The sequence below is a fragment of the Anas platyrhynchos genome, chromosome 3 (genome assembly GCF_047663525.1).
Source record: "Anas platyrhynchos isolate ZD024472 breed Pekin duck chromosome 3, IASCAAS_PekinDuck_T2T, whole genome shotgun sequence".
In the NCBI taxonomy this organism is placed as follows: domain Eukaryota; kingdom Metazoa; phylum Chordata; class Aves; order Anseriformes; family Anatidae; genus Anas; species Anas platyrhynchos.
Window position 1 is genome coordinate 113,572,608 of NC_092589.1, and position 24,129 is coordinate 113,596,736.

Sequence of the window (24,129 nt, forward strand, 5' to 3'; positions counted from 1 at the left end):
AGCCTGAACCTACAAGATTCCTAATTAAAGTGACACAGCACTGTATAAATACATTTGATAGAAAATGAACAATGCCTAAAAATGGTTTATTCTTGACATTATAATTAGCAGGCTAAACCTGAACTCATTCTGCCAATACCAATTAGTCTTATCTATGGCCTGTTCCACATGGATGGGCCATAATGACCACAGAAGACATGGTAGTTAGCAGCTGCTAAAAAAAGCAGCATTTCACCTGACACCAAAAAAAATAAATTGCACCAACTATATGAAGCAGATGTAATTTTTGAGAAAACTAAATTTTTAACAGTTAAAGCCCTTTGAAGCTCTGCCATGTGGTAGATTTGTTTCTGAGTCCCCTCAGTGAAACCTTCAGGCTCTGACTTCCTTTCGGGGAAGTACTTGTAGATCTTCCTGTGTTTGCAGATTTGTTTTTCCATATGCTTTGAAGAACAACAAAACCATGTGGAAGTTTCACTGATACTCCAAATTAATAAAGCAGCTTGCAACACAGCATTATTCTACATTAAAGAATACCTTCAGTTCTCCACTTACTGCAATCTTACTTTATAAAACCTAATAAAACACAATTCTAAAAGGAAGACGGGGCAGTTATAACCTTAAATTAACTCAGGGGATGAGGATCTAAAACCTTTGCTAGGTTATTAATTAACATTCAGGTTTCTTTTGTTGGTTTGTTTAGGAGGTTTTTAGTCCTTGCTGGCAGAAATGTCCCAATTTGACTTATGTCAGTCATGGCAGATGGGGTTTGGGTGGCCATGTTGGGCTCAGGGGCTGGCGCTGAGCGCCGCGAGGTCCCTTTGTCACCCACAGCCATCACGGTCAACTGAGTGTGGCTGAGGCTGGTGGAGCTTTGGCACACATAAGGTGTGCAAGGCCCCAGTGGAGGAAACAGGGGAAGAGATTCTGTAGACCAAAAAAGAATAAGTCTTATGAGAGCACTTGGGGTGTTTAGTCTGGAGAAAAGGAGGCTCAGGGCAGACCTCGTTGCTCTCTGCAACTGCCTGAAAGGAAGGGGTGGGGAGCTGGGGGTCGGCCTCTTCTCACAGGTAACCAGTGATACGACTAGAGGGAATGGCCTCAAGTGGTGCCGGGGAGGTTCAGGTTGGATATTAGAAACATTTCTTCACAGAAATAGTTGTGAGGCATCGGAAGAGGCTGCCCAGAGAAGCGGTTGAGTCACCATCCCTGGAGGTATTTGAAGGCCGTGTAGATGTGGTGCTTAGGGACAAGGTTTAGTGGTAGGCTTGGCAGTGCTAGGTCATAGGTTAATGGCTGGGATGATGATCTTGGAGGTCTTTTCCAGCCTAAGTGAGTCTGTGATTTCCACACCAACACACTAGCAGCCGATTCGTCTCAATTTAACCTTGTGCTATCACTATACTGAAAGAAAAATATTTTCCCTCCTTAATATTTACCTTCCTAACAAGTAAAATAAATATCAAATTTATTTACAGTAAAGTAAATACAATTTTTAAAAAGCAGTAAGTTTTTATTTTGGTAGGTTAACCAAGGCAATCTCTTTAGTCTTTCTCAATACTTAATTCATTTCGCTTGGATGACGCTGAGGCCTAACTGCACCTATTAATTTATTTTTGTTCTGTCCTTCCTTAAGCATTTAGTCCAAGCTCTGCCTGGTATCCCTGAAGATGTCTCTCCCCAGCCTTATGCAAGAGCACACAGGATTTCTCATTTCACCCATCACATTTCAGGATGCATTTCCTTTCCCTCGAATCACGTAATTATAATGCGATCATCTAATACATCCTGTTGCCTTTCTCCTTAGTCATAGCCAAATCCTGAGCTGCGAGCATCCAGCAGAAATTCTTCTAGCCTATCATGGGATGACTAAAAAGCTATTTGAGGACAGCATAATAGAAACATGATGAAATTGAACCAATGATATGCAGTGGATCCTGTATAAGTCTCTCTGGAAAATGACTCCTAAGTTTGTATCATCAACAAATTTAACCAGCCTACGCTTGCTTTTAACTAATGGATGCTTCCATAAATAATAAACAGCAAAGTCTGGTTCCAAGATAAAAATCCATGGAGAATTTCACTGTTCTGACCTCCTAGTCTAATACTTCAATTTTTTCTCCCTTTCGGACAGTTCTTCCTCTAATAAAGTCCAAATATGAGATTTGTTACACTCCAGCTACAAAATTCAGTTATTGAAGAAAGCGTAAGGTGCAACCTTCATTAAAACCTAGTTCCACTTATTGCATTTAATGTCCTTGTCCTATTATTTCCTCCTACATCTTCCATGTGAATCATGTTATCCTCATAATTAAACATGAACAGGACAATTGCTACTCCGCAATCATGTATCACTATTTCTGACTTTTTAGGACTACAGAAAACATGTGATATTGCACATAGTATTGGAAATCCTTTTTTTTTTTTTTGTAGAGTCTGAAGGTGGAAGATATATATCCTTCTGATTTGAGCATGCAAATTTTGCTCTGTATCAGCTGACACCAGTGTCCTCACTGAGAACTGAGAGGACGGAATAGTTTATAAGCGAGGCCATGGAAAATTTTTTGTCTTTGTCTTTGAATTTATTTCCCTTCTTTGATGTAGGAGAACAAATCCTCACATTTTCTTTGCAAGCTCTAATTCAGTTCAATATCTTTACCTACACTTGCTGATATCCAAGTCTACAGCTTCTTTAGAGTTGGGTTAAAAGTCATGTTGCATTCATGAAGCTTTAAATTGAGCTGTGATGACCAGGGAAATAGAATTCCATAGAATGTATCGGTGGAACCAGGACAATCTGCTGTGAATTGTATTTCCAGCAGCATAAAATCCAGCTTGACTTACAAAGTTTGCAAAGAAGGTGAAATGAGAGTTCTGAGCATTCCTTTTTGCACCTCAGCTTATCAGAGGAATTTTCCTGCTAGACCACAATAAATTATATCAAAGGAAACAGGTGGTAGGAGGGAAGAGGAAGGACAAACAAAAACATAAACAAAAAAAGCACAGCCCAAAAATTCCAATGGTACTTAAGGAAATTGTGAAAGATACTGATCGGCAAATACTGCCTTCCTTGTTCCAGCTGGACTGTGGAGATTAAATTTTCCCCAAACCAAAATTCAGCATCAGTGTGGATATTAAACCCTGAGAAATTCTAGCCTAAAGAGAGTTAGGAGAGAGTAACATCTTGCAACTGCTCTCAGGCTGTAGCAGAAGGCATCCCATGGCAGTGAAGACCACCTTTTCCTGCTTTGTGATTAATACAGCAATCACAGAGTTAAATTAAGTGGAAATGCATTTAATTCTATTACAGCCTCTATCCTTTTAACTTTTGTTTGTTATGAATGTATTAACTTCTTTAAAAGGTACTCATTTGAAGGTACTCATGATTTAATTTAACTAAATGCCACTTTTACAAGACTTGGGATGAAATGTTAGAAAAGCTTTGTCTAGAGGGAAAAATGTAAGGAGAATAAACCACAGGAATCTGGATTTATCATTTTCCCAAAAGATGATGATCAATATTCAGACAGTTACAGGATAAAACAAGATGCTGAGTAGGGAATACTAATTTGCAGACTGGGGAGATAGATACGCCTGGAGTAGCTATGCGATAGACTTGGACTTCACAGAGCTATACTCAAATGTCTGTGATCCATCTGGTGTTATATATATGCTTTGTAATCGGCAGCCTTTCCACACAAGAAGAAAGGCATTACTCAGCCTTGCCTGTTCACATAAAATGTCATCACAACCTTTACATTCTGCATGAGATAAATTTCTGGGAACTGCTGGGTCCACCCTGAGCTCCGTACAAAATCAACATACACTCTTCACGTCCTGCTTCTCCTCTGAAATTCCAGCCTGCTAGCAAGACATCCACAAAGGTCACCTTGGACAGAAATGGAAGGTCAAAGGCAACTTGTTTGTCGATGTTTACTGCATACTTTCATGTCTTTAGAGAGGTAAGGTAAGTGGTTTAACAAGAGCATGTGTCCCAGGAGCATACAATGTCTCAATAAGCTGAAGTTTACATGTGGCCACATAATTAAAAAAGAATATGCCAGTTCTCAGCCTAACACACACTTTGGCCGTCAGCCACATGCTGAGGCTGGAGAGTCTTGAGAACCTGTTCTGGGGGAGGTAGATTCTGAATAACAGCTCAAGGTGAGCCTCTGGACTGGAACTCCAGCACACAGCTAAGCCAGCCTTCATGAGATCCTGCAGACTTCACTTTCTCTGCTCAGACTAGGAGACAAGGAGTTGTAGCATCTTCTGCTTGTAGTTGTTTGAGCTGATCTGAGCATCTTGCTTCATCATTTAAACCCTGCACTTCTCCAACTCGATGTAATCCTGTACCTTGTAACCACTTGCTCATGCACACGCCTGCTCCACAATATCCACTTAATTTTAACATTGAATGCCAAAAATAATCCTGAAACAGAAACTACTTCACATCTTATGTAACCGATGATCTAAAAGCTAGGTATATTGTACCTTGCTGAGGACAGGGTTTTCTTCCCAGAAGAAAACCATTTCCCCCTGGTAGAGTACAAAACAAAAGGGTCAATGCCCTGCTAATACCAAGGTGTGGCAGGCAGCCAGTGCCCTCCACTTGGGCTGCAGCACTTTACTTGCCACATGCATAACCTCGTTTTTCATCCAGTGCTTGAAGTCACTCACTACCTAGGTCTACTACCATAATTAGAGGTTTCCACTGAAGCAGTGAGTGGTAAACGTAGGTGATCTACTCTGAATGAAAACACTAGTAGGAAGTAGCAGAAAAGAGGAACGTGGATTAGGGAAGAATGATTTCAGTTGCAGAGTTCTCAGTATTTATTCAGAAATCACGCTGAAACTACTCTTTTTAACCCACATGACTTGTTTCAAATTTAATCAAATTCTGATGACAAATGACTGCAAAACTACATGCAATCATTTAAATTTACGTGAGGGGGAACAATTTAACTGTTGCCTGGTATCGCTCTTACTTACATTCTCTCACTAAACATAGAAAAATTCTGTTACTGACAGAATAAATCTGCATCTTTTGGCACAGTTCCCTTTTAGGCCGATGGAGAGTACAGTCAAGGGATTCCAGATCCAGGGCCAGTCTCCCAAACTAACAGATTTCTGAGTTTGAGTTATGTACCTGCTCACTGCTGTCCTCCAGCAGCATCAAGGAGTAAAGAGCCAAGCCAAAAAGACAGAAAATACTTTATGCATAGATCAACCACAAAGGCAGCCAAGAACATAAAGCTGTAACCTCCGTGAACAGTGGTTTTTGTTCGTTTGCTTGTTTTAAATTGGGGACCAAAGAGTATGAGTATGTGACAATTAAAAAATGTTTTTCATTATGCCCAAGTGGAAGGAAATCTGATACTTTCACTATTGTACGTGATACATCAACCCCTTTTACTTCTCTTTTCATTAAGTCTGTGAAACAAAGTCCAGATCAAACTGCAGCTGACTGCATAAAAAAGGTGTTGATCACACAAATTGTTTCACAAGATGTTTTATGCACATGTGAAATGCGTAAGAAATTAAATTTGAAATCTGAACACACTTCGTTTGCTAAAAAACACTTTACCTTATTTACCTAACTCATTTTAGCAGCGATGACTCAATTTGTTAAATAAAGACCTCTCAGTCCTGCAGTAATCTTCACAGATAAATGAGATAAGAAATACTTGTTTTTAAAAAAAAAATTCCACTCAGTATTTGGAATACCTGAAGTGCAAAGCATTGCTGCTATATTTGTCTTTTCATTTTGGCCAGCTCTGTAGACAGCACCACATAACCATTAAATTTCTTAGCAGATATTTTCAACTTGTGACCTCACAAGTAAGCTTGCTTTCATAATAACAAGCTCCGTTATATACATATACACATGAACACACACAGTTTTCAAGCTTCATCTCTCATACATCTTTGAAAGAAAATCACCAAGAAACAAATCCAAAAGTTTCTGTATTACGTGGGGTGCAAAATTAAGAGGAAAAATCTTAACTTTCTTTTTTAAAGAAAGTCTTTTTATTTTAGTAAATAGTAGTAAATCGCTTAATAAGTTCAAATATATTTGGCTTAAATTAAATAGCATAATATATTGCAATGAAACAGATTCTGTGCTGATTTACGTAACACAAAAGGTATGCAAGTTTAATCAACTATTACTTTGCATATTCCCCACTTGAAGTCAACCAGTATTCATAATACAAGTCACACATTCCTCTACCCTTTAGATAATCCGAGATTTCTAGATGCTCCAGGCATATCTGTATCTAAATTATGCCACAGTAATGCTCGTACTCATTTTCTCCCAGTCGTACAGTCAGAGTTGGGCTACAGGAAGCAAACTGCAGCAGACTGACCGTATCGCTGCTGCAGGTACTAAAATCAGCTATTTTCAATATCAGCATTTAAACGAAAAATAAAGACAAACATCCCCACCCCGACCTAAACAAACCAAACCCAGCTACTCACCATTCATGGCTGTGGGAAACTGAGCCATCATGGTCTTGAATCTGCCTCGCTAGCTCTTAGCCATCTGCAACATAAAAACATTGTGCCATTAATAATGCAACAAGGGCAAAACGTCGCTGCGCGCTCCCGCTGAGCAGGGGGAATGTCTGTCCCCTTTAGCTCCCACTTCCGATAGCAAACAATGCAGGGCTTCAGGCTGCTGCTGAACAAGCTGAATTTACATTTGGGAGGGGGCGGGGGATTTTTATTTATTTATTATTTTTTTTTTATAGGGTGTGCAGTGCAGTCTTGAACCTAGTGGCACATTCTTAAAGGAAAACAGTACCAACTGTTCAGCAGCTCCTGCATAACGTACACAAACAGTTGACAACATGTCAGGACATATGGCGTGGGGAACAATCCTCCCCTGGTGAGGAGACAGACTCCGTGTCCTCACACATCTTTTCCAGCACTCCCTGGTAAATATTTATGTATATCGTTAAAAAGTTCAGCGTGCAGCTCCGTAAGAGAACGCTTCTGTTGAGAAAATTGGAAGAACAATCTCTATTCGAATTCGCACACTCAGCTACTCCAACACAATTTACAAAAAAACGTTCTTATATGATGTATTCTGGGAGGAGAAAAAAAAAAAGAACTCGTTCTAATAAATCTTGCAGTCAGTTTTCCATAACCAACACCATGAAGTTATTTCTTTTTTTGGGCTACTGAAGGAAGACTCAACAGCAGCATTTAAGGGGGGAGGTCTCATTAAAATGCTAACAAGAAATGTCAGAGCACTACAACTTGTCTTGTTTATCCAGTATGTATAATGGCAAGAGTACCTGTAGGGGTTATTATTTTTTTGGCATTGCTAACTATAAACTAATACTTACAACTTATCTGAGGGATAAGCACAAGCATTGCTTTACATACATCAAATTAAGACAGTACAGAGAGCTCTTGCTTTGAGTGAGAGAATTTTAGTCGAACACTAAAGCTTACACATCATTATCCTGCGAACTACATGGAGAAACTATTGTTCAGGATGAAGCTAAAAAAAATGAAGTTCTGCAGCTGATCACTGTTACCTCACTCCAGCAAGCGCATCACATCGCAGACCCCTCTGTCATCCCCTCTTCAGACTGTTTCCTCCCACACCAAAAAAAACCCTGCACCTTCTCAGCACAACCATGGGCTTTAAGTACAGAAAAATCATGACCCCATGCTCACCCACCCCCAAGGAAACTACTGTGCATCATGTCATGAAAACCCCAAAACTGGAAAGCACTCCAGTTTTACTTGTGGACAGGGGAGCATTGTGCATTTCTGAAATAAAAATAATTAATAAATGAAGAAATTAAGATACCTGGGGTCAAGTGTCAGCAACCCTCTCTCTATATGTTTATGCACTATTTATAAATTCATTTTAATAAACATTTACAAATTTATAGATCCTATAAACAACATCTAACATCAGGAAACTGTAACAGGACATAAGCCATTCATTCTCACTGGATCACCTGTAAACATCACAGCCACACGTGCACTTGGTTCCCCCCCAAAATGAGTGAAGAAATGTATTTTATCTGCAGTTGCCTTGCTCTGTGGTACTATGCATAACTGTCCAATACAGAAAAAATATATATATTTCTTAAACTAACACATTTCTGAGCAGTATCAGTAAGACACCTGACATTCCTGGGCATTTTTTTTATGTATACACAGACACGTATTTATATAAATAAATAAATATATATATATATATATATATATATGTTTATATTTTATATAAGTAAAATATATATAAACATATTCTGCATATACAGAACACACACACACACACACGGAAACAACTGATGAGCCCAAATAATCTCCCAGGGTGTCATTTGACATCAGCTGCAGAAAGATGCAAAAAGGAGGCATGGATCTATTCCGAGAGAGGAATTCTAAAATGAATTTGGGTATTTTTAGGTTGCTTCCAGCAGCCCTTCCTAGGCCCTACCAGCAGCCTAGCAAGAGACACTTGAAGTCTATAAATAGCTTTCCCGACAAATGCTTTCGATGTTATTAAACATTTCTAAAGCACATTTCTCTGCAAAGGCTGTTCTGTCAAGGAATGCTAAAAGAGAAGGCAAAGCCAGGAGAGAGAAGCGGGATGTTGAAGAACATCCCCAGTATCCCCAGAGCAAAGAGCAGCAGAGCTCCACGCCGACAGAAACCTCCACCTGTCCGTGCCTTGCTGCAGATTTACAGATGTGTGGCCTTCAGCCATTGAGGCTGATCATTCCTCCAACATACTTTATTTTCTTTTTTTGCAGGCCACCTCTTGAGTTTTTAAATTAGTAGTTACAAGGTACAATGCACAACGTCTGATAACTCACTGATTCACTCTTAAACCCTCTCAATCTCAAGATACATATTTTAAAAGCTATTTATAACTTACAGTAACAAAGTTAAACATCATTGTCAAATTCCCTTCCCTTCTGACACCAGGGTTACACCAAACTGAGGACTGATTCAGAAGTTGTACTGAAGCTAAAAAAGAGAAAATAAAAGCATCTCTGCAACATAATTTCTCCCCATTAACTGCTTTTAGGGGAGGAGGGAAGGGGGAAACAGCCCAGTAAACTCCAAGCTCACATGTTTTTTCACAGAAACAATCCTTTTCAAAGGATTCGCTTGCCTTCAACAAGCATTCTGCCTGATGAGTTTCCACGGCATGCCCCGAAGGCTCAGGTATGATGCATGTATCAAAGTTAAAAGGAGTTCACTTTCCACACATTCCGAATCAAATTGCTCTTACCACCCGTAAAAGTATCTTGCACCTTTAGGACACAGGTGTGCAACGTTTATTTACAGGGAGAAATCTCAGGAAAACGTCACTTTAGGCAAAACTTACTCATTTTAAGACAGCTCTGATAACTTTTAATCATTAACGACAGCAAAAGCTCTACATTTCCAAATAACCTTTTAACACTACAGGGAAATCTAATGACATACAGAAATGCCATAAGAAGCCATGTCAGGAACAGCACGAAATCTACCCTGTAACAGAGCTGTATCAAGTGTCCTACTGAACAGTGTAGGCTACAGTGAGTCCTGCTGCCATTTAGGGCGAAAACAGGAAAATTGGGATGTTGTGTATAAATAGCAGGACCACAAGTTCTTGTAAACAAGTGATCTGACTGCTCCTAACGCTTAAAGCACTAACTGTGTCAGATGTGCCGAACTGCAGCTTCTGCTCTCAGTATTGATTAGAACTGAGACAAGCTGAGAAATAAAGAGACCGCAAGAAGGAGGGGGGAACTTGAGACTGTGCTGAAGTATTAAGAAAGCATTAGAGCTGGGCAGAACGCAGGAAAAAGGAAAAAAAAAAAAAAAAAAAAGGAAAAAAACACTACTCTCTTTTCCATTGTAGGCTTATTTTTTGTTTGCCATTTTATGAAGAACAGCCTTACCACAGCCTTTGTTAATATTTATACCTTAGCCTTTTTTTCTTTTTTCTTTTTTTTTTTTTTCCCCCAAAGTATTTCGCAGGGAAACCACAGCCACATAGTTTCAGGAGGAACGAAGGCCTGGTGCATCAGGTTCTGGCGCACCACTTGTGACTGGAAGCGAGCAAGTGCTGTAGGAGCTGCACGGCTGGACTCACTCCTACTCTTCTGCCTCCCTCACAGACTGCAAGGAGTCACGCTGAGAATTTCTGCTGTAGGAGCCCACTACCAAGGACAGGCTCCACAGCAGCAGTTGGCTGATTCCCCCTTTGCAACACCTGTAGAACGGGGTGATACAAGAACTGCTGGTATTGGCAAAGCAGACAGCAATAACGTGATACCCATGTGGTTCTCTGCCTTGTTAAGCATCACTAAGGCATTATAAACCAGCACAGCACAGCATCTCTCTTTGCGTAGAAAAGTCTACTGATTTTAAACATATAAATAATAACACAACACCTTGGCAGGCCAAGAATCAATTTTCTTCATGGAGTTGGACACACTGACCTGGCCCTTTGAACACAGACTGCATTCAGCTTCGCAACGCCCATCCGCATCAGTAACACAGAGTAAGTGGATCTTTGAAGCCAGCAGATCACTAGCTCTTCCTGCTCCCCTCTGCTACAGTGAGTAAGTGCACTGCAAGCCTTAGTTAACATTTTGACATTTCAAGACGAAAACAAAAATAGAGGAGCATTAAATACTTTACTTAACCCTAAGTGACGAGGCCCCTTCTTTGCTCACTGCCATACAGCGACTTGCCTCCAAACAGTGATTACGACAGAACAGAAAAAAGTATTGCTTCCAACGAGTATTTGCTGTAAAAAGCATAATTACAGTTATTTGCTACTGAGCTAATTATGTATAATTTTCCATCCCCACTGTTTTGCACTTTCTGGTTTATGCACTCCCTGCAGCAGGAGGCTCACAGCAGAGCACATTTGTTATTCAGGTGAGGCCTTTCATGAATTAAGCATATTTGGAAATCACAAGATGCTTTGAAAGGAAGGTTTTAGAAGTAGCAACCCTACAGACTTGAGTCAGAGACACTGCTAGTTAATTCTGTTCCCCTAGGAAGTGCCATCCCAGCTGTGTTATCCTTCCTATTCTGCCTTTAAGTGAGATTGCAAAGACTCACGACTGGATTTGATTTTAGGTAACTGCAGTGATCTAACTGGATCTTTAAGAGCATTAAGAACAACAAAAATCAGAAGTGCTGCTAGCTATTGACCAGGACAAAAATTAAATTAGTTTTAACGGAAGACATTCCCATACTTCACTGTTTGGCACTACCAGCAGGAGCAGTTAGGGAAAGTTGCTAGCAGCAACTGCTCCAGGTACCACGACTCTGCACCAGACCAACAGCATTCAGGAGTAAAGATAAGTTTACACCTTTATTCTCCACTCTCCTAACTACATTCCTCTCCCAAGGGGACCCGAAATTCATGCTCCAACCTACCCCTCCATCCCCCTTGCCAATCAGACCCCAGTTCCTTCCTCTTGCCCACTCATCCTCCCTTCGCAATGTGCTGCCTACAGGTGCTGGACACGTAATGCCAAGAAAGAAAATCCTATTCCAGCTCTTTTGGTGGCTGTTGTGGCAGCAGAGAAAAATTGCTATTGTTACGCAGTAAAAGCAAGTCAGCCTCATCAGTGCCAACCACCAAGGGGTAGAAGTCTTCTTCCAAACAAAAACACCTCCATGTAGGTGACTGCTAAGTCAACAAGCATAAAATACCAGAGCAACTGTCCTCTTTAGGACTTTATCCCATAGTTCAGTTTAGAACTGGTACAGAAGTAATCCAGAACCACCTCAATAATGCATTTAAAGTTGTCCAGGTACCAGTTTGAGCATCTCTGCTTGAAGGAGTTGCAATGCCATACTTGTCACGGATGAAATAGGTTTTAGTCTTTATTCCATCGAAGTCATTCTGACTCAGGTGTTAGTCAAAACACCAGAGAAGTTAACAGAAAAAAATTTTCCAACAAAAGAACAGCACATAAACCAGTAAGATTCATTTGACTTCATTTTAAGGAATTTGGTTTGTGTTTGGCTGGTGTACACCAACCTACAAGCCTAAAAACCTCTCTTCCTACCTCATTTAGTTTCCAACTACCACCTGGATTGCTCACTTTGCTAGCTTGAGAAAGGTTTAAATCGCATTGGAATTCACAGGTACAGCCTCCTGCCCACCTTGTCCGACTCACTGTGTTTCTGAATATACTGACCATGCAAAATGCATGCCCTGCAAAATAAAATAATCACTGCTTCTGTTAAAAAACAAAACAAAACATAATTGTGTAGTCAATATCAGTGGATTTACTTCTTTACTATTTGTTTTTTATGGACAGCTGCTCAATTTGACAGTACCCACTGAAAATACTAAGACCCATTTCAATTCTCTGTCTCTGGAGACCTAAATCCATCTTTCCTTCCTCTCAGGAGGAGGCACTCCCACATTTTATTGCACAGCCATTTAAGGAAACCCGCGCACAGTGTTTGGAATAGCAGTGTAAACTCAGGACTGCTATGTGAAAATCTCCATCATCAAGCTGGAACGACACAGGTCCCTGTCTGTCCCTGCCACCACAGCTTTGATTCTTCCTCACAAAAAAAGAAATTTTGAAGGAGGGAATGGGAATCCCACCTTGGGAAGTTCACTCTTGAAATCCCAGGGCTCTCTCCTAGGAGATGTGTGTGTGAACTTCCTCAGGAAAGGATGGGAATCCAACCCAGTTCTGCCACACCCCGAAAAAATGCGTTCACTAACCTCATTCCAGACAGGGAAAGACATCAACACCTCCACTTGCTTCGTTTAAAAAGAGGAAAAAATAAAATAAAAAGAAGCAAAAACAACAACAAAAAAAGACAGAGGGTAAATTATTTCCAAGATGAAACAACAAGAGCTTCTACCTCTGAGAAGGAATTCCAGGCTGCAGATTGTAACCTTCCCGGGGGGCTGAGTGAGACACAACTGCTCCTGAATGGGTGGTAACTTAAAATACCCTCTTGCCTTCTTTGCTTCCTACTTCCTAATTTGCATGACTCTGCACTCCGTATGCTGCTTTTTCTAGATCCTGTTTTGAGACACACAATTTTCTCCTCTAATCCTTTGCAACCATTGCACAAGAGCCCTACAATGCCATTCTGTGGGGTGCACACACCTCAAAAAATGCAGTTCTCAGCTCATTGCAACTCTTACTTGTGTCAGCGTGGACTTAGGCAAAACACAGATCTTTGGTGTATTTTCTCTTTGTTATTTCTCATTTCTACCACGTTGAGCAACATTCAGGGCAGGTTATTTAAGAGCTTATCTCTTTGAAATCTTGTCACGCACTCTTTCTCAAAGTAAATTTTGAGTCCCCTCCTACCCTTCCATCAGAAGCACAAGTGAAATCTGCTTCCTAACAAAGCAAAAGTAGAAAGAGGAGAATTCTTACATTATCTACAGCTTTAGATACAAGAGCTGCTACTTAACCTTTTGCTTGGGGCTCAGACCCTGGTAACAGTTCAGAATATACACAAAACATTCAGGGGCTGCTAAAGGTAAGCGTAAAAGAAAAGGTACAGAATAAGGGCAATCACTTATGCTCAGCAGAGAGCAATCTTTCACTGTTTGTAAAAGTAAAGGAGGCAAATTAATCAGCCAGACTTAGCTTTACGTTTTCAGAATTTGCTTTCACGTTGGGCAGGTATACAACCCATCATAGGCTTTGCTCCTCCAAACCAAGTGAAATGGAAGGCAGAGAGGAGACAGACCAAAAGAGGTCTGTAAAGTGGTGAAATGTAGTTTATCTTTGATGAAAGGGGTAAGCCACATGGGTGAAAAAAGCAAAAGATCAGCATTTATGCAGTCAAAGCAAGAAAAAACAACTCTATATCATTATTTCAAATGGGAACAGAAGGGTTAAAACACATTCCTCCTTAAAAAATACGTGGCTGACACATTTGGAAGCACAAGATACCTAACCTACAGTATTATGGTTGTAGGATTATTAGCTTAAAAGTAACAATTAGTTTGCAGGATCCCCAGTGTTATTCAGAGGAAGTCTGGCTTTGCTAGCTAAAGAAAAAACATCTTTTTTAAATCATAAGAGACAAAAAAAGAGTGGACATTCAACTGAAATTTGGTCACTTAATCTTTAATACTGAGCTCTAAGGCACACCAGTGACATTTTTACATTATAACCAAATTTCATGAACTTAGGGAGTCATTATCACAGGAGTTAGACATAGATCTCAGTGTCGTGTGAAGTCCCCAGGAGCTAAAGAATAGAACAGTTCGAAAGACAGTTGTTCTGCATTAATAAGTTCATAATATTATGAGGCCACTAAGACTGTGGTGGAAAAAAAAAAGAAGTATTAGTAAAATTCTTGACCTCTGAAAGAGAAGACTAAAAGTAATTTCATTGTAAAACGTCTCTGATTCTTGCTGCATGTATTAATAAGGCCATAATGTCATTTCTTTGCATTGCAGCTGTCATATTTTTAGAAACAAAGAAGAATAACTCCCATTTCCTGTTCTTCTCAAGCATTACTTAATGCTCCCTGTTGAATCACTTAAAGATATCACCCCATGACTGATGCCACAGCACTTTAGAAGCTCCACCTGCATCAGCACCGAAAATTTTCACCCAAAGCGTCAACTCAGAGCTATCATCTGCTACTTCTAAAGCCGAAGCAACACCACCAGCACGTTCCAAGTCAAATCTGCTGCTCTTGATACTGCAAAGCAGCAGCGACTTACCTAAACCAACAATGTTTTTTTCAGCTGGCTGTAACTACAAAAAAAAAAATTACAAATAGTTCTCAGGTAATTGTTCCCTATTAAGTAATTCCAATGTGGTGTGCTGCTACTGTCATCAGGTTACGTCATTTGAATTTCATGTGCTTCTGAGAATAAGGGTTACACAACACCGGGCTCGTCTACACCAACACTCACCCTTCTGCTTCAGCTCTAGGACCCAAGAAAGCCTGATTGTATTCCTACACTGCAAGAGCCTTAAACCTTCTGAAGTTGAATAAAAATGGAACTTCATCAGCTCCACATTCATTTAATGATTCATTTCTGTTTGTAAGTTAATCTGCACCTTTTGAACATTTGGTGCTAATGGCACAACAGCACCAGAAAAACAAGCTGCTACAGTCCCAGTGTAACCTTGCAATATCACAGAATCACAGAATTTCTAGGTTGGAAGAGACCTCAAGATCATTGAGTCCAACCTCTGACCTAACACTAACAGTCCCCACTAAACCAAATGGCAAGATATTTGTAAATATAAAAAGAATCAAAGATGCCTCATGAAATAAAACTAACTAACCTGTTTTCTACAGAAAGACTTACCTTTAAAGAATAAAAAAAGTCCCGATAGGCCAATCAATGAGAGAAGGAACAACATGCCAGTAAGCAGCACACTTACATTTTTAGCCTGGCTTTCTCAGGGTATGAGCTGAGTGGTTAACAGGTACTTTGATGAAACCCACAATCAACACGAACCAAACCTGACAGAAGGGTGCAAAAATATTAACTGCCTACAAGATTCATGAAAATAGGCAGCCAGGCAGAGGAGATGCTGCCAAATTTAGTGTCCCCGTTTATGAAAAAGACTGCTGTGGGTGTATGCTTGAGTACCAATACTAGACACCAGAGAATCCATCTGGCTGAAAGCTGTTTGAAGCACACAAACCATGAGAAAAAACTTCTCCTAAAGCTTGCATCTCATTAGGTTCAGACACCCAAAGCCGCAGGAAACTAAGCTTTGCCAGTGGTGCTGCTCACACACAGCTGGTTTAAGATTTCAGCTTACACCGGTCTGTCAAGCCAAGGAAACTGAACTTACCACCAGAGATAAGCCCCGCAGCTGATGAGGATTCAGAAGCAGGTTTCCGGGGTATGCATGGTTAAAATGTTTGCAAATAAGCATTTGAAGATGGTGAGATCACTTCAAACAGCTGCTTAGCACTCTAGAAAATCTGACTGTACTCTTAACAGGAGTGCTTCTCCCCCATATCATCTGTCGCACCATCTACCAGCAACCAGGGTACAAAAGGAAAATACGATTTTAAAGGGTGAAGGATGGAAACATGTTTCTGAAGCTAGAAAGGATACAGTAGCCATAGTTTTAGCCTATGCCTAGGGTCAACCTCTGAACCCCACAGTACACTTGGCCTGAAGTGTTTTACTGACAAGTGATAGTGCTTGAAATAAGTGAAGGCCATAAAGGAGAATTCCCGAACTAACTCTGTGTTATCTTTGTTATCTTTATAATCACCAGTAGTCACCTAAGACAAGGAAAAAGATAAAGAAAGGTCGCTGACTTTCTCACGTAGTTCAGCCACGTGAAACGAGTGGTCCCATCTAAAAGCAATGGCACAAATTCACAAATTCAGCAGCCTACTGCTCTCTGTTTTCACAAAAGGACTGTGTTTATGCCAAGCTTCCCCCTCAAAACTAAAAATATGGCATGATCCATCATCTGATCACCTTGCCAAGAGATGTGGCATTACAATGAACTGAAAGTGGCTTTCGGAAGTCAGAATAATTTGAAAACAATAAATTACAGCAGTTGCTAAACACGGAACAAAGCTGGGAGCAGTGCTGCCAGGAACACTGGCTGAGGTCATTGCGAGACTGCTCTCGATGGTTTTTGAAAGGTCCTGAGGACTGGAAGAAGGCAAATATCACACCCATCCTCCGGAACAGCAAGAGGGACAATTCGGCAATAGAAAAGCTTCAATTCTAACTTCAGTCTTTTGAAAGACTGTGGAGCAAATCCTGTTGGGAGGCATGTACAAAGAACAAGATGGTTACTGGAAAACACTGTATTTTCCTTTGTTTTCTGTTTTGAGATGAAGGGAGAGCAGCAGGTACTGCTTATTTGGACTTCACAGCACCTTTCAAGAGGTCTCCCACAGCATCCTTCCCTTGGGAGCCAAACTGGAGGAACGCAGTTTGAACAGGCTGCCTGTAAACTGGGTGGAAAACAGACTCAAAGCGTTGTGACGGGCAGTATGAAACCCAGCTGGCTGCCATCAGCGATGCTCCTCGGGGCTGACACTGCTTAATGTCTTCACTGACAACGCGGGCAACTGGATGGCATGCACTCAGCAAGTGCAGAGGATGCCAGATGGGAGCAGGCTGCCCGGAGAGGCTGCGGATTGCTGGCCCTGGAGGCATTCCCAACGCGAGCAGACGTGGCTCTGAGCAACCTAAGTCAGCCCTGCTTTTAGCAAGGGTTGGACCACACAAGGTCCAAAAGCCCCTTCCAAACTAAATCCTCCTGCGCCTGTGTTTTAGGTAACTAAAAGCAAAGGGAAGCAGTGAGGAGGTATTTTAAAAACTGAGATATTTGAGGTATTTCCTTTCAAGTGAAAATAGGCCAGAAATGAACATGTCCAATGTCTGAGCCATTAAAAAAAATAAAAATAAAAAAAAGCAAAAAGAACAACTCAGGACTTTCACAGAAAATGTCATGAAATGCTGTCTTCCTCAATTTTATGTACTGATCAAACCGCATTTCATGAGGTTATTGCAGAGAGTTGCAAACTTAATTAGCAGGTTCTCTCTCAGGCCAGAGACATCCGTGTCAATTTGCAACAGGAACCAGCGAGCAGGAATGTGTTCCTCTTCGGGACCTGATCACAAGGTCTTTTCTTAACAGACACCTGCCTTCAAGAGGGTGAAGCTTCTTCACAATGCCTTCAGCCAAGCACATAAACTACCTTTCACCTTTCAAATCCCGTCCCACTTCCCCTAGAAGTAGCTGAGTGAATAATTACTACCACCTACAGAATGTAACTTCATTTTTGCTTGCTGCTGCTTTGCTATGGAACAAAATTAATTCTCTTCTCATTATTAAAGATCAAAAACAGAAATACTTGTAAATATTAGAGTAGTGGAAAAGAATAAGCAGCTCATAAAGCACTGGTAACATAATACCACCTGTGATAGATGACTCCATAAGCATAAATGAACCAGAGACAGTGTTTTTGTTACTGCTAGGGCGAAAGCACTGTTCTCTTTATATTAGAGTAGCAACTAACAACTCAGTCTGGGACACATCTCATACCCTAGATCTTGTGTAGAAAGAGGAGAAAATAATAAATGCAATTCCCTCAGGATGGTAATTAAAAGGAGAATCAATCATACTCACTTGATCTAGTTTAGGCACCTGATTTAGGAGATTAACCTGACCAAAATTTCTGTGTAACAGAGAGCATGGAGCAGTCCAAATCCACATTTGTAGGGATTATGTATATAATTTTCCTAACGTCATACATTTTATGTATATAATTTTCCTAACATCATACAGAGCCTACAGCCTGAGTAAATATTTCCCTAAAGATCCAGAGGTGAAGTGGTGTCAACCCCCCAGCTTAGAATTAAAAATAATAATAATAATAATAATAATAATAATAATAAAGGACAAACCAAATGGGGAAGTAAAGTGGAAGCATGAAAACAAAAATGAAGTTTAGTAAAAGAACGAAGCCCAGCTACCTATTCATACAATTAGTTCCTACCGCCTGTTATTTCTAAATGTCACTGTCACACCAGTGGATTCAGATGCTTGTCACAGCTGAAGTCTTTAAATTTCAAAGCAAAATGCATTTTATGTACCATCAACACAGTGTATAAACACACCACAGGAAAGCCGTATGTGAACGCTTCTTAACATGCCTCGTGTGTTTTCCTGTGTATAGACAGACGTGGGAACTGCTGCCACCACAGGCAAGCATGAACAAAACAAGTTTAAAGCACCCTGGGTTCCCAAACGAGACGCATGCGATACAGCAGCCTGAACGCGAGTGCAACACCTTGTAACTTCTCGCTCCAGGGCTGTAAATGGGTAATTTTCAACTCGCCTTTGAAAGACCTGCTACGAGCATGCGTACTATGACGGGAACTACCGAAAGCACAATCTACTTTCAAGTTTTGCAATGTGACAGATGTCAAAGTGCCAAGTGCCGTGCAAACCGGTTCGGGGCACCGAAAGCCCAACTTGCTACCTCAGCGCTCGGGGAAGCGCATCAAGCCTCGCAGCCTCCTGTTATTCTCCAGATTGTTACCTCCCATTGCATACAGTTCAGATCAAGGAAGAGCGATCTATTTACAAAGAGCACGACTTTATCACCAACATTTAACCCCCCAAAGCTCTAGGCTTTCACAATTTTCCCAAAAAACTACCTCAAACTCACCAACACCAGAAGAAGCCAGGGACTCTCAGCACGCCCCATCACCCAGCTCCGCCAGCAGGCTCCCCGGTGCAGACAACAACCGGTGGGGCACCGACACTGCTATTTCTTCCCTAGGAGGGCATTAATAAAACAGAGGGGAGCAGCAGCAGGACCTACCGTGTTTGTTTTCCACTCCTGCCTTCAAAAACACACACACAAACTACACGCACACCCCGGCCAAACTTCACCACACGAAGCTGGAGCCGGCCCCAGGGGGCAGCCCCCTCGGCCCTGCCAGCCGCTGGCCGGAGAGCGATAAACAAAACGAAAACAAACCAAGCCAAAACAAGGCCCTTAAAATAAATAAATAATAAATAAATAAATAAATAAAGCTCGGCCTAACAGAAACCCCGAGCACTCCTTCCCACGCCCGGCCCCACGGGCTGCCTGCAGCAGGCGCTCCCCGCACCTCAGCCCCGCTCCCGGTGGGACGAGGCCGCCCCGAGGAGAGGTTTCGGCCCCACCGCCGGTACCTGTTGCCTTGTCCGTGAGCTCCTCGCTCCGTGCTGCCCGCCAGCCTTCCTCCTCCTCCTTCTTCTCCTCCTCCTCCTTCGCCACCGCCTCCCGTGGCGGCGGAGTCAGCCCCACAACATGGCGGCGGAGGCGGGGGCCGCCCGGGGAGGAGGGCGGCGGGCACGGGTTGAGGGCGCCGCTGTGGTGGTGGTGGTGCCCGATCCGAGCTGGCCTTGAGGGTTGGGGGGCGCTTTGTGGGGTGGCCCCGGTGTCTGGGTGAGGGTAATTCCTTCGGGTCGTGGGTTAGAGGCAGCTCCGGGTGTGTGGTTCGGTTGTCACAGCCGGAGGGCTTGGCTGTGGGCCCCGGAGGAGATGGCCGCAGCCTGGAGGGTCACCTTGTCCTGGGGGGCTGCCTCCTGGGGCTGAAATACCTCAGGGGTGCAGCGGTGCGAAAGGCAGAGCTCCTGACATCGCCTGCTCCAACCTTTGCTGTTCAGGTGCAGGGATCCCTGCTGCAAGTGGGGTCAGTGTTTGCAAGAGAACTTGTGCAAAAGCAAAGAACGACCTTAACTCTCACAAAACTTACCTCATCCTTCCTGATTTTTCCTCACTGTTGGTTCCAACTGCTCCCCAAAACACTCCTTATCTGCTTCATAAATGACTTATTCCCCAAGTTTTCTAGCTATTTACAAAACAGAATAATAAATACTCTCACCCTTATCTCAATTATTACTTTCTTGTGGAAGCTGAACAGCTAATGCCCCTGGTTTCATTGCTCTGCACAGCAATGAAACTGCTCCAGCTGTATGGCAATCTCCCTTGTAGAGAAGCAGTGCAGCACCTTTGGGGTGCCTTGGGATGCTTTTGGGGTGCCTGGTGCTGCTTATCAGTGGGAAGCATGTTCTGTGGGGACACCAGTCCTGCCCACATGAGGAATGACATTCAGCCAGTGTCAGGCACTGCTCAGCTAGCTGAAATACAGAAGGTTTCAGGGATTTATTTTTTTTCAAAAACTAGTTAATTCTATAGAAAGGAGAGATGAAAAATGCCTTGATTTTTAAACATTAAACACTGAAGCCAGTTTTCCACTAAAAAGCTATTTAAGCAAATAATTATCAAAGACCTTTATGAATTACTATTACAAGGACTTTTATAGCTTCTTCAGCAAGTGGACCTTGCTGTCTGTGAATGATTACAGTGTCTTTCTGCTATGTAGATAATTACATATCACCTTTGAGTATAGATTTTTTCAGTGACTCATTCTTTCAGGTTCTTGAGACTTTCCAGTTTGTTACGCCTTCTATAATTCATCATGATCCCAGAACAGTCACATTATTGTGCCCTATAATGGTCATAGTCACACACTAGCACATGTTATTCTTCGGTATTTTGGCTTAGATATCTAATGTTTGCATTTGCTGTTACAGCTGCCACATTGCATTGGTGGCTTGCATGAAAATGTTTGTAACCTCGTGGTCTCCTCAGCCATCTTCTAATTTAATGCTTTCAAAGATACAGTGTTTTCCTTCTTTACTCTTAGACCCAAATACTTTTTATTTTTGTGCCTGTACACAGACAGCAACCTAGTCTTTGATTCATAGATACTCGCCATGTAGGTGGATTAAAACACACGTTGTTCAAGTGCCACTTGCTTACTTTGTGGTTTAAATCACTCTGTGGTCACCAGCCCATGCTATTATCTAGGCCTTCAGCTGTTTCGAAGCAATCTGCAAATTTCATGAGCACTACTTCATTTAATTCCAAATAATTGACTGAGATAATAGAACAGCACTGGGTCAAGAACAGATTCCCCTGCAGATGAGTTTAAATGCCTCTAATGTGGCAATTTCTCATTTAAATTACTTTTTAATATCTTTTAAAAAGCAGCCTTTAATCCCTTTAGTACATATTGTAGTGATATTGCCTAGTTCTAAACATCACTGTTGTGTTTGCAACACCTAAGGCCTGCTTTAGATTTAAGAAAAATGCTTATATTGGACATAACAGTGTTTGGATTCATAAAGAATTAGAGGGAAGATTAAAATAACAATTAACCAGATAAACATGTTTCTTCTCATAGGAAGAAAAAGACCAAGTCAGTGATTATAGTAGTTAAGTATTGAGAAGGGCAGTAGAAAATCTATCAACAAAAGCCTCTGAGAGCAGGTTAGACAGAGATCTGTGAGGAGTTATGCAAGTACAGGTGACCCAGCTTTGGATGTTGAACTAGATGTCTTCTTGAGGAACTTCGTGGCTCTTTTCTTACCGGGGTCATGTAATGTGTGACATCTGTTCCATTGACCAAAGGTCACGCACAGACCTGGGGGAGGAGGGCTGGGAACTGCACCCTTGGTATGTGGTAGGGCATGCTGCTGGTGCACATGATCAAAGGGAAGATGAATCATGCAGCAGGGTGATTTTTGATGTGTATTAGTTGATTTTAATTTTGTACACAGTCCTGCAACCACTTAGACCTATGGATAGGCTAGAACATGAATTTAGTGACACAGTATCTGCTCTCATGCCACTATTACCTCTGCTAAAAACCTCAATGTAACCCAAAGGAGATAAAAAGCTGTAACATCTTGGCTTTGGCTACCACCTTTGAAAATCAAGTGTGAATTTTGTACTCTAACAACGCTTGCAACTCTTAATTACATGTTTTGTGTTATTGTTAAACATTCCTCTCTCCCCATACTAGATAACTCATATGCTAAACATATGCTAAATAAAGTCAACTTTTTTTTTTTTTTTTTTTTAATGTATGTAGATTTGATAATCTGCCTACATGAAAGAAGGTACTTGGTATCATTCAGTGCCTGGTACTGAGACTCTTTGTACTACATTGAAAAAAATCCCCAGTTGTTTTTCTACTTCTGTCTTAAGACATACCACCACCTGAAGGTAAGTTATTAAACCCAATAAAAAAAGGACAACCAAACACTGTGCCCAACAACTACCTTTGAGATGACAGAGTGCACAAAGCAGGAAGTATATAAAGGACTTTGTGATACCAGATTCTGTAAATATGACAGACGGGGAAGGACGTATCTATGTTATTAATGTTATGTGAGGTTCCCATAGAAAAGCAGCAATGTAGCTCACTCTGAGGTAGCTGCAGATGTTGCCTCCTATGACACAAAATTTAAGACAAGAAAACCTGCAATAATGTGAGCTTTGTTGCCTGGGATGGAGTGAGAAAGAATGCAAAATTCAGCCGACTCCCTAGAGAGAAAACCTGGGGTAAAATTCCTTGGGTAAGGAATTAGCATATCAAAGCTTTATGTATTCTTATTCTAGACTAGCTGAATGTTTCGTCTGCATTATGACAAACAACCAGAGCTAATCAGAGGTATTAGAACAAAACATATCTGTAAGATTAGTTAGTTAGCAGGGAGAGGAACAGGACTCACTGGCTGCTGTGAGGACCCATTTGAACACAGCAGCACCTCAATCATTTTCTTTGTAATTGGAGCATGTAGACATCCAAAGTTTAGTGTGAGCTACAAGAACTGCATCCTTGAAGTGAAGCTGAACCAACTTACCAAACCCTAGAAGACTCTTACAGAGCTAGTGCTATATCTACTTTGTGTAATATATATATATATATTTGGTGCTAATTCAGTAACTGCATTACCATTTCTTTAAAATGAATACTTTTGTCCTCTGGCGTACTAAAATTAAATTTGTTTTAATTCAGAGTTTGACTGCTGCTTAAAGTAGGTTCAGAAGAAAGACACTCTTCTTAAATGAAGGTGGAGTTTCTAAAAGGTCTGTAGCGGATACTGCCTTTGGGCATCTCAGTGTTTAGGGAGAGTATGCTTTTTTCACGCTTCAACATGAAGTTTTGGGGGCTGATGTCAAGTACTAGGTGAAATAAAAGACCCTTCTTGTGGTAGTTAGTACTCTGCAGGCAAGGAGTAGACAGTGGGAAAGCAACTTAAAACTGCAGGGCAAAATTTGTTTGTCCCAGAAAGCCATTGAGGTTAAGCAAATTACTGATGATTAATAGTAAAGACAGCTGAAAGGAGAAGAAACAAAACATACGATAGCATAGAGACCTGTTCCAGACATTGGGCCAGGATTTCAGCATAACAGCTATGCAAAAGAGACCAATTAAAACTAAATGTGTGGGAGAAGCAGAAAAAGAAGTGGAATTCACTATCAGCAATGTCTCATCCTGTAGTATTACTATGTTATCATTTACTATACAGCAAGTTCTTGTCATACCTGGTTAAAAAAAAAAAAAAAAGAAAGAAAAAAGAAAAAGAAAAAAAACTACCAAGATATTACAAAGATGGATAAACTAGAAATATTAATAGCAACTCAATTTTCACATTATCATTTTACTTTTTTATCATTATCTGTACCTTATCCTCAATTCCCTGCTACAACCAATTGTGTGTCTTTATTCATATTCAACTTTATTCATGATTTCTTTTGCTACCAATGGAGCAATTGCCTTATTAAAGTTGTTTAGAATAA

At 41.1% G+C, this 24,129-nt stretch overlaps 1 protein-coding gene across 10 annotated transcripts in view; it reads right to left on the bottom strand.

Moving 5' to 3' along the window:
* ITSN2 (intersectin 2) overlaps positions 1 to 20,120 on the bottom strand; it is a 78,532-nt gene extending 58,412 nt beyond the window's left edge. The window contains exons 1-2 of one of the 10 annotated variants that reach the window (XM_072036507.1): positions 19,665 to 20,120; positions 6,481 to 6,544 (exon numbers count right to left, since the gene is read on the bottom strand). In XM_072036507.1, coding sequence (XP_071892608.1) covers positions 6,481 to 6,511 — 31 coding nt within the window. In that variant the 5' untranslated portion in view covers positions 6,512 to 6,544; positions 19,665 to 20,120. Of the gene's footprint in view, positions 1 to 6,480; positions 6,545 to 12,867; positions 12,927 to 19,152; positions 19,237 to 19,308; positions 19,449 to 19,600 lie in introns of those variants that run through there. The other 9 variants (XM_072036508.1, XM_038177371.2, XM_072036513.1 and 6 more) reach the window with 9 other exon arrangements.
* Between the last annotated feature and the right edge of the window lie 4,009 nt (positions 20,121 to 24,129).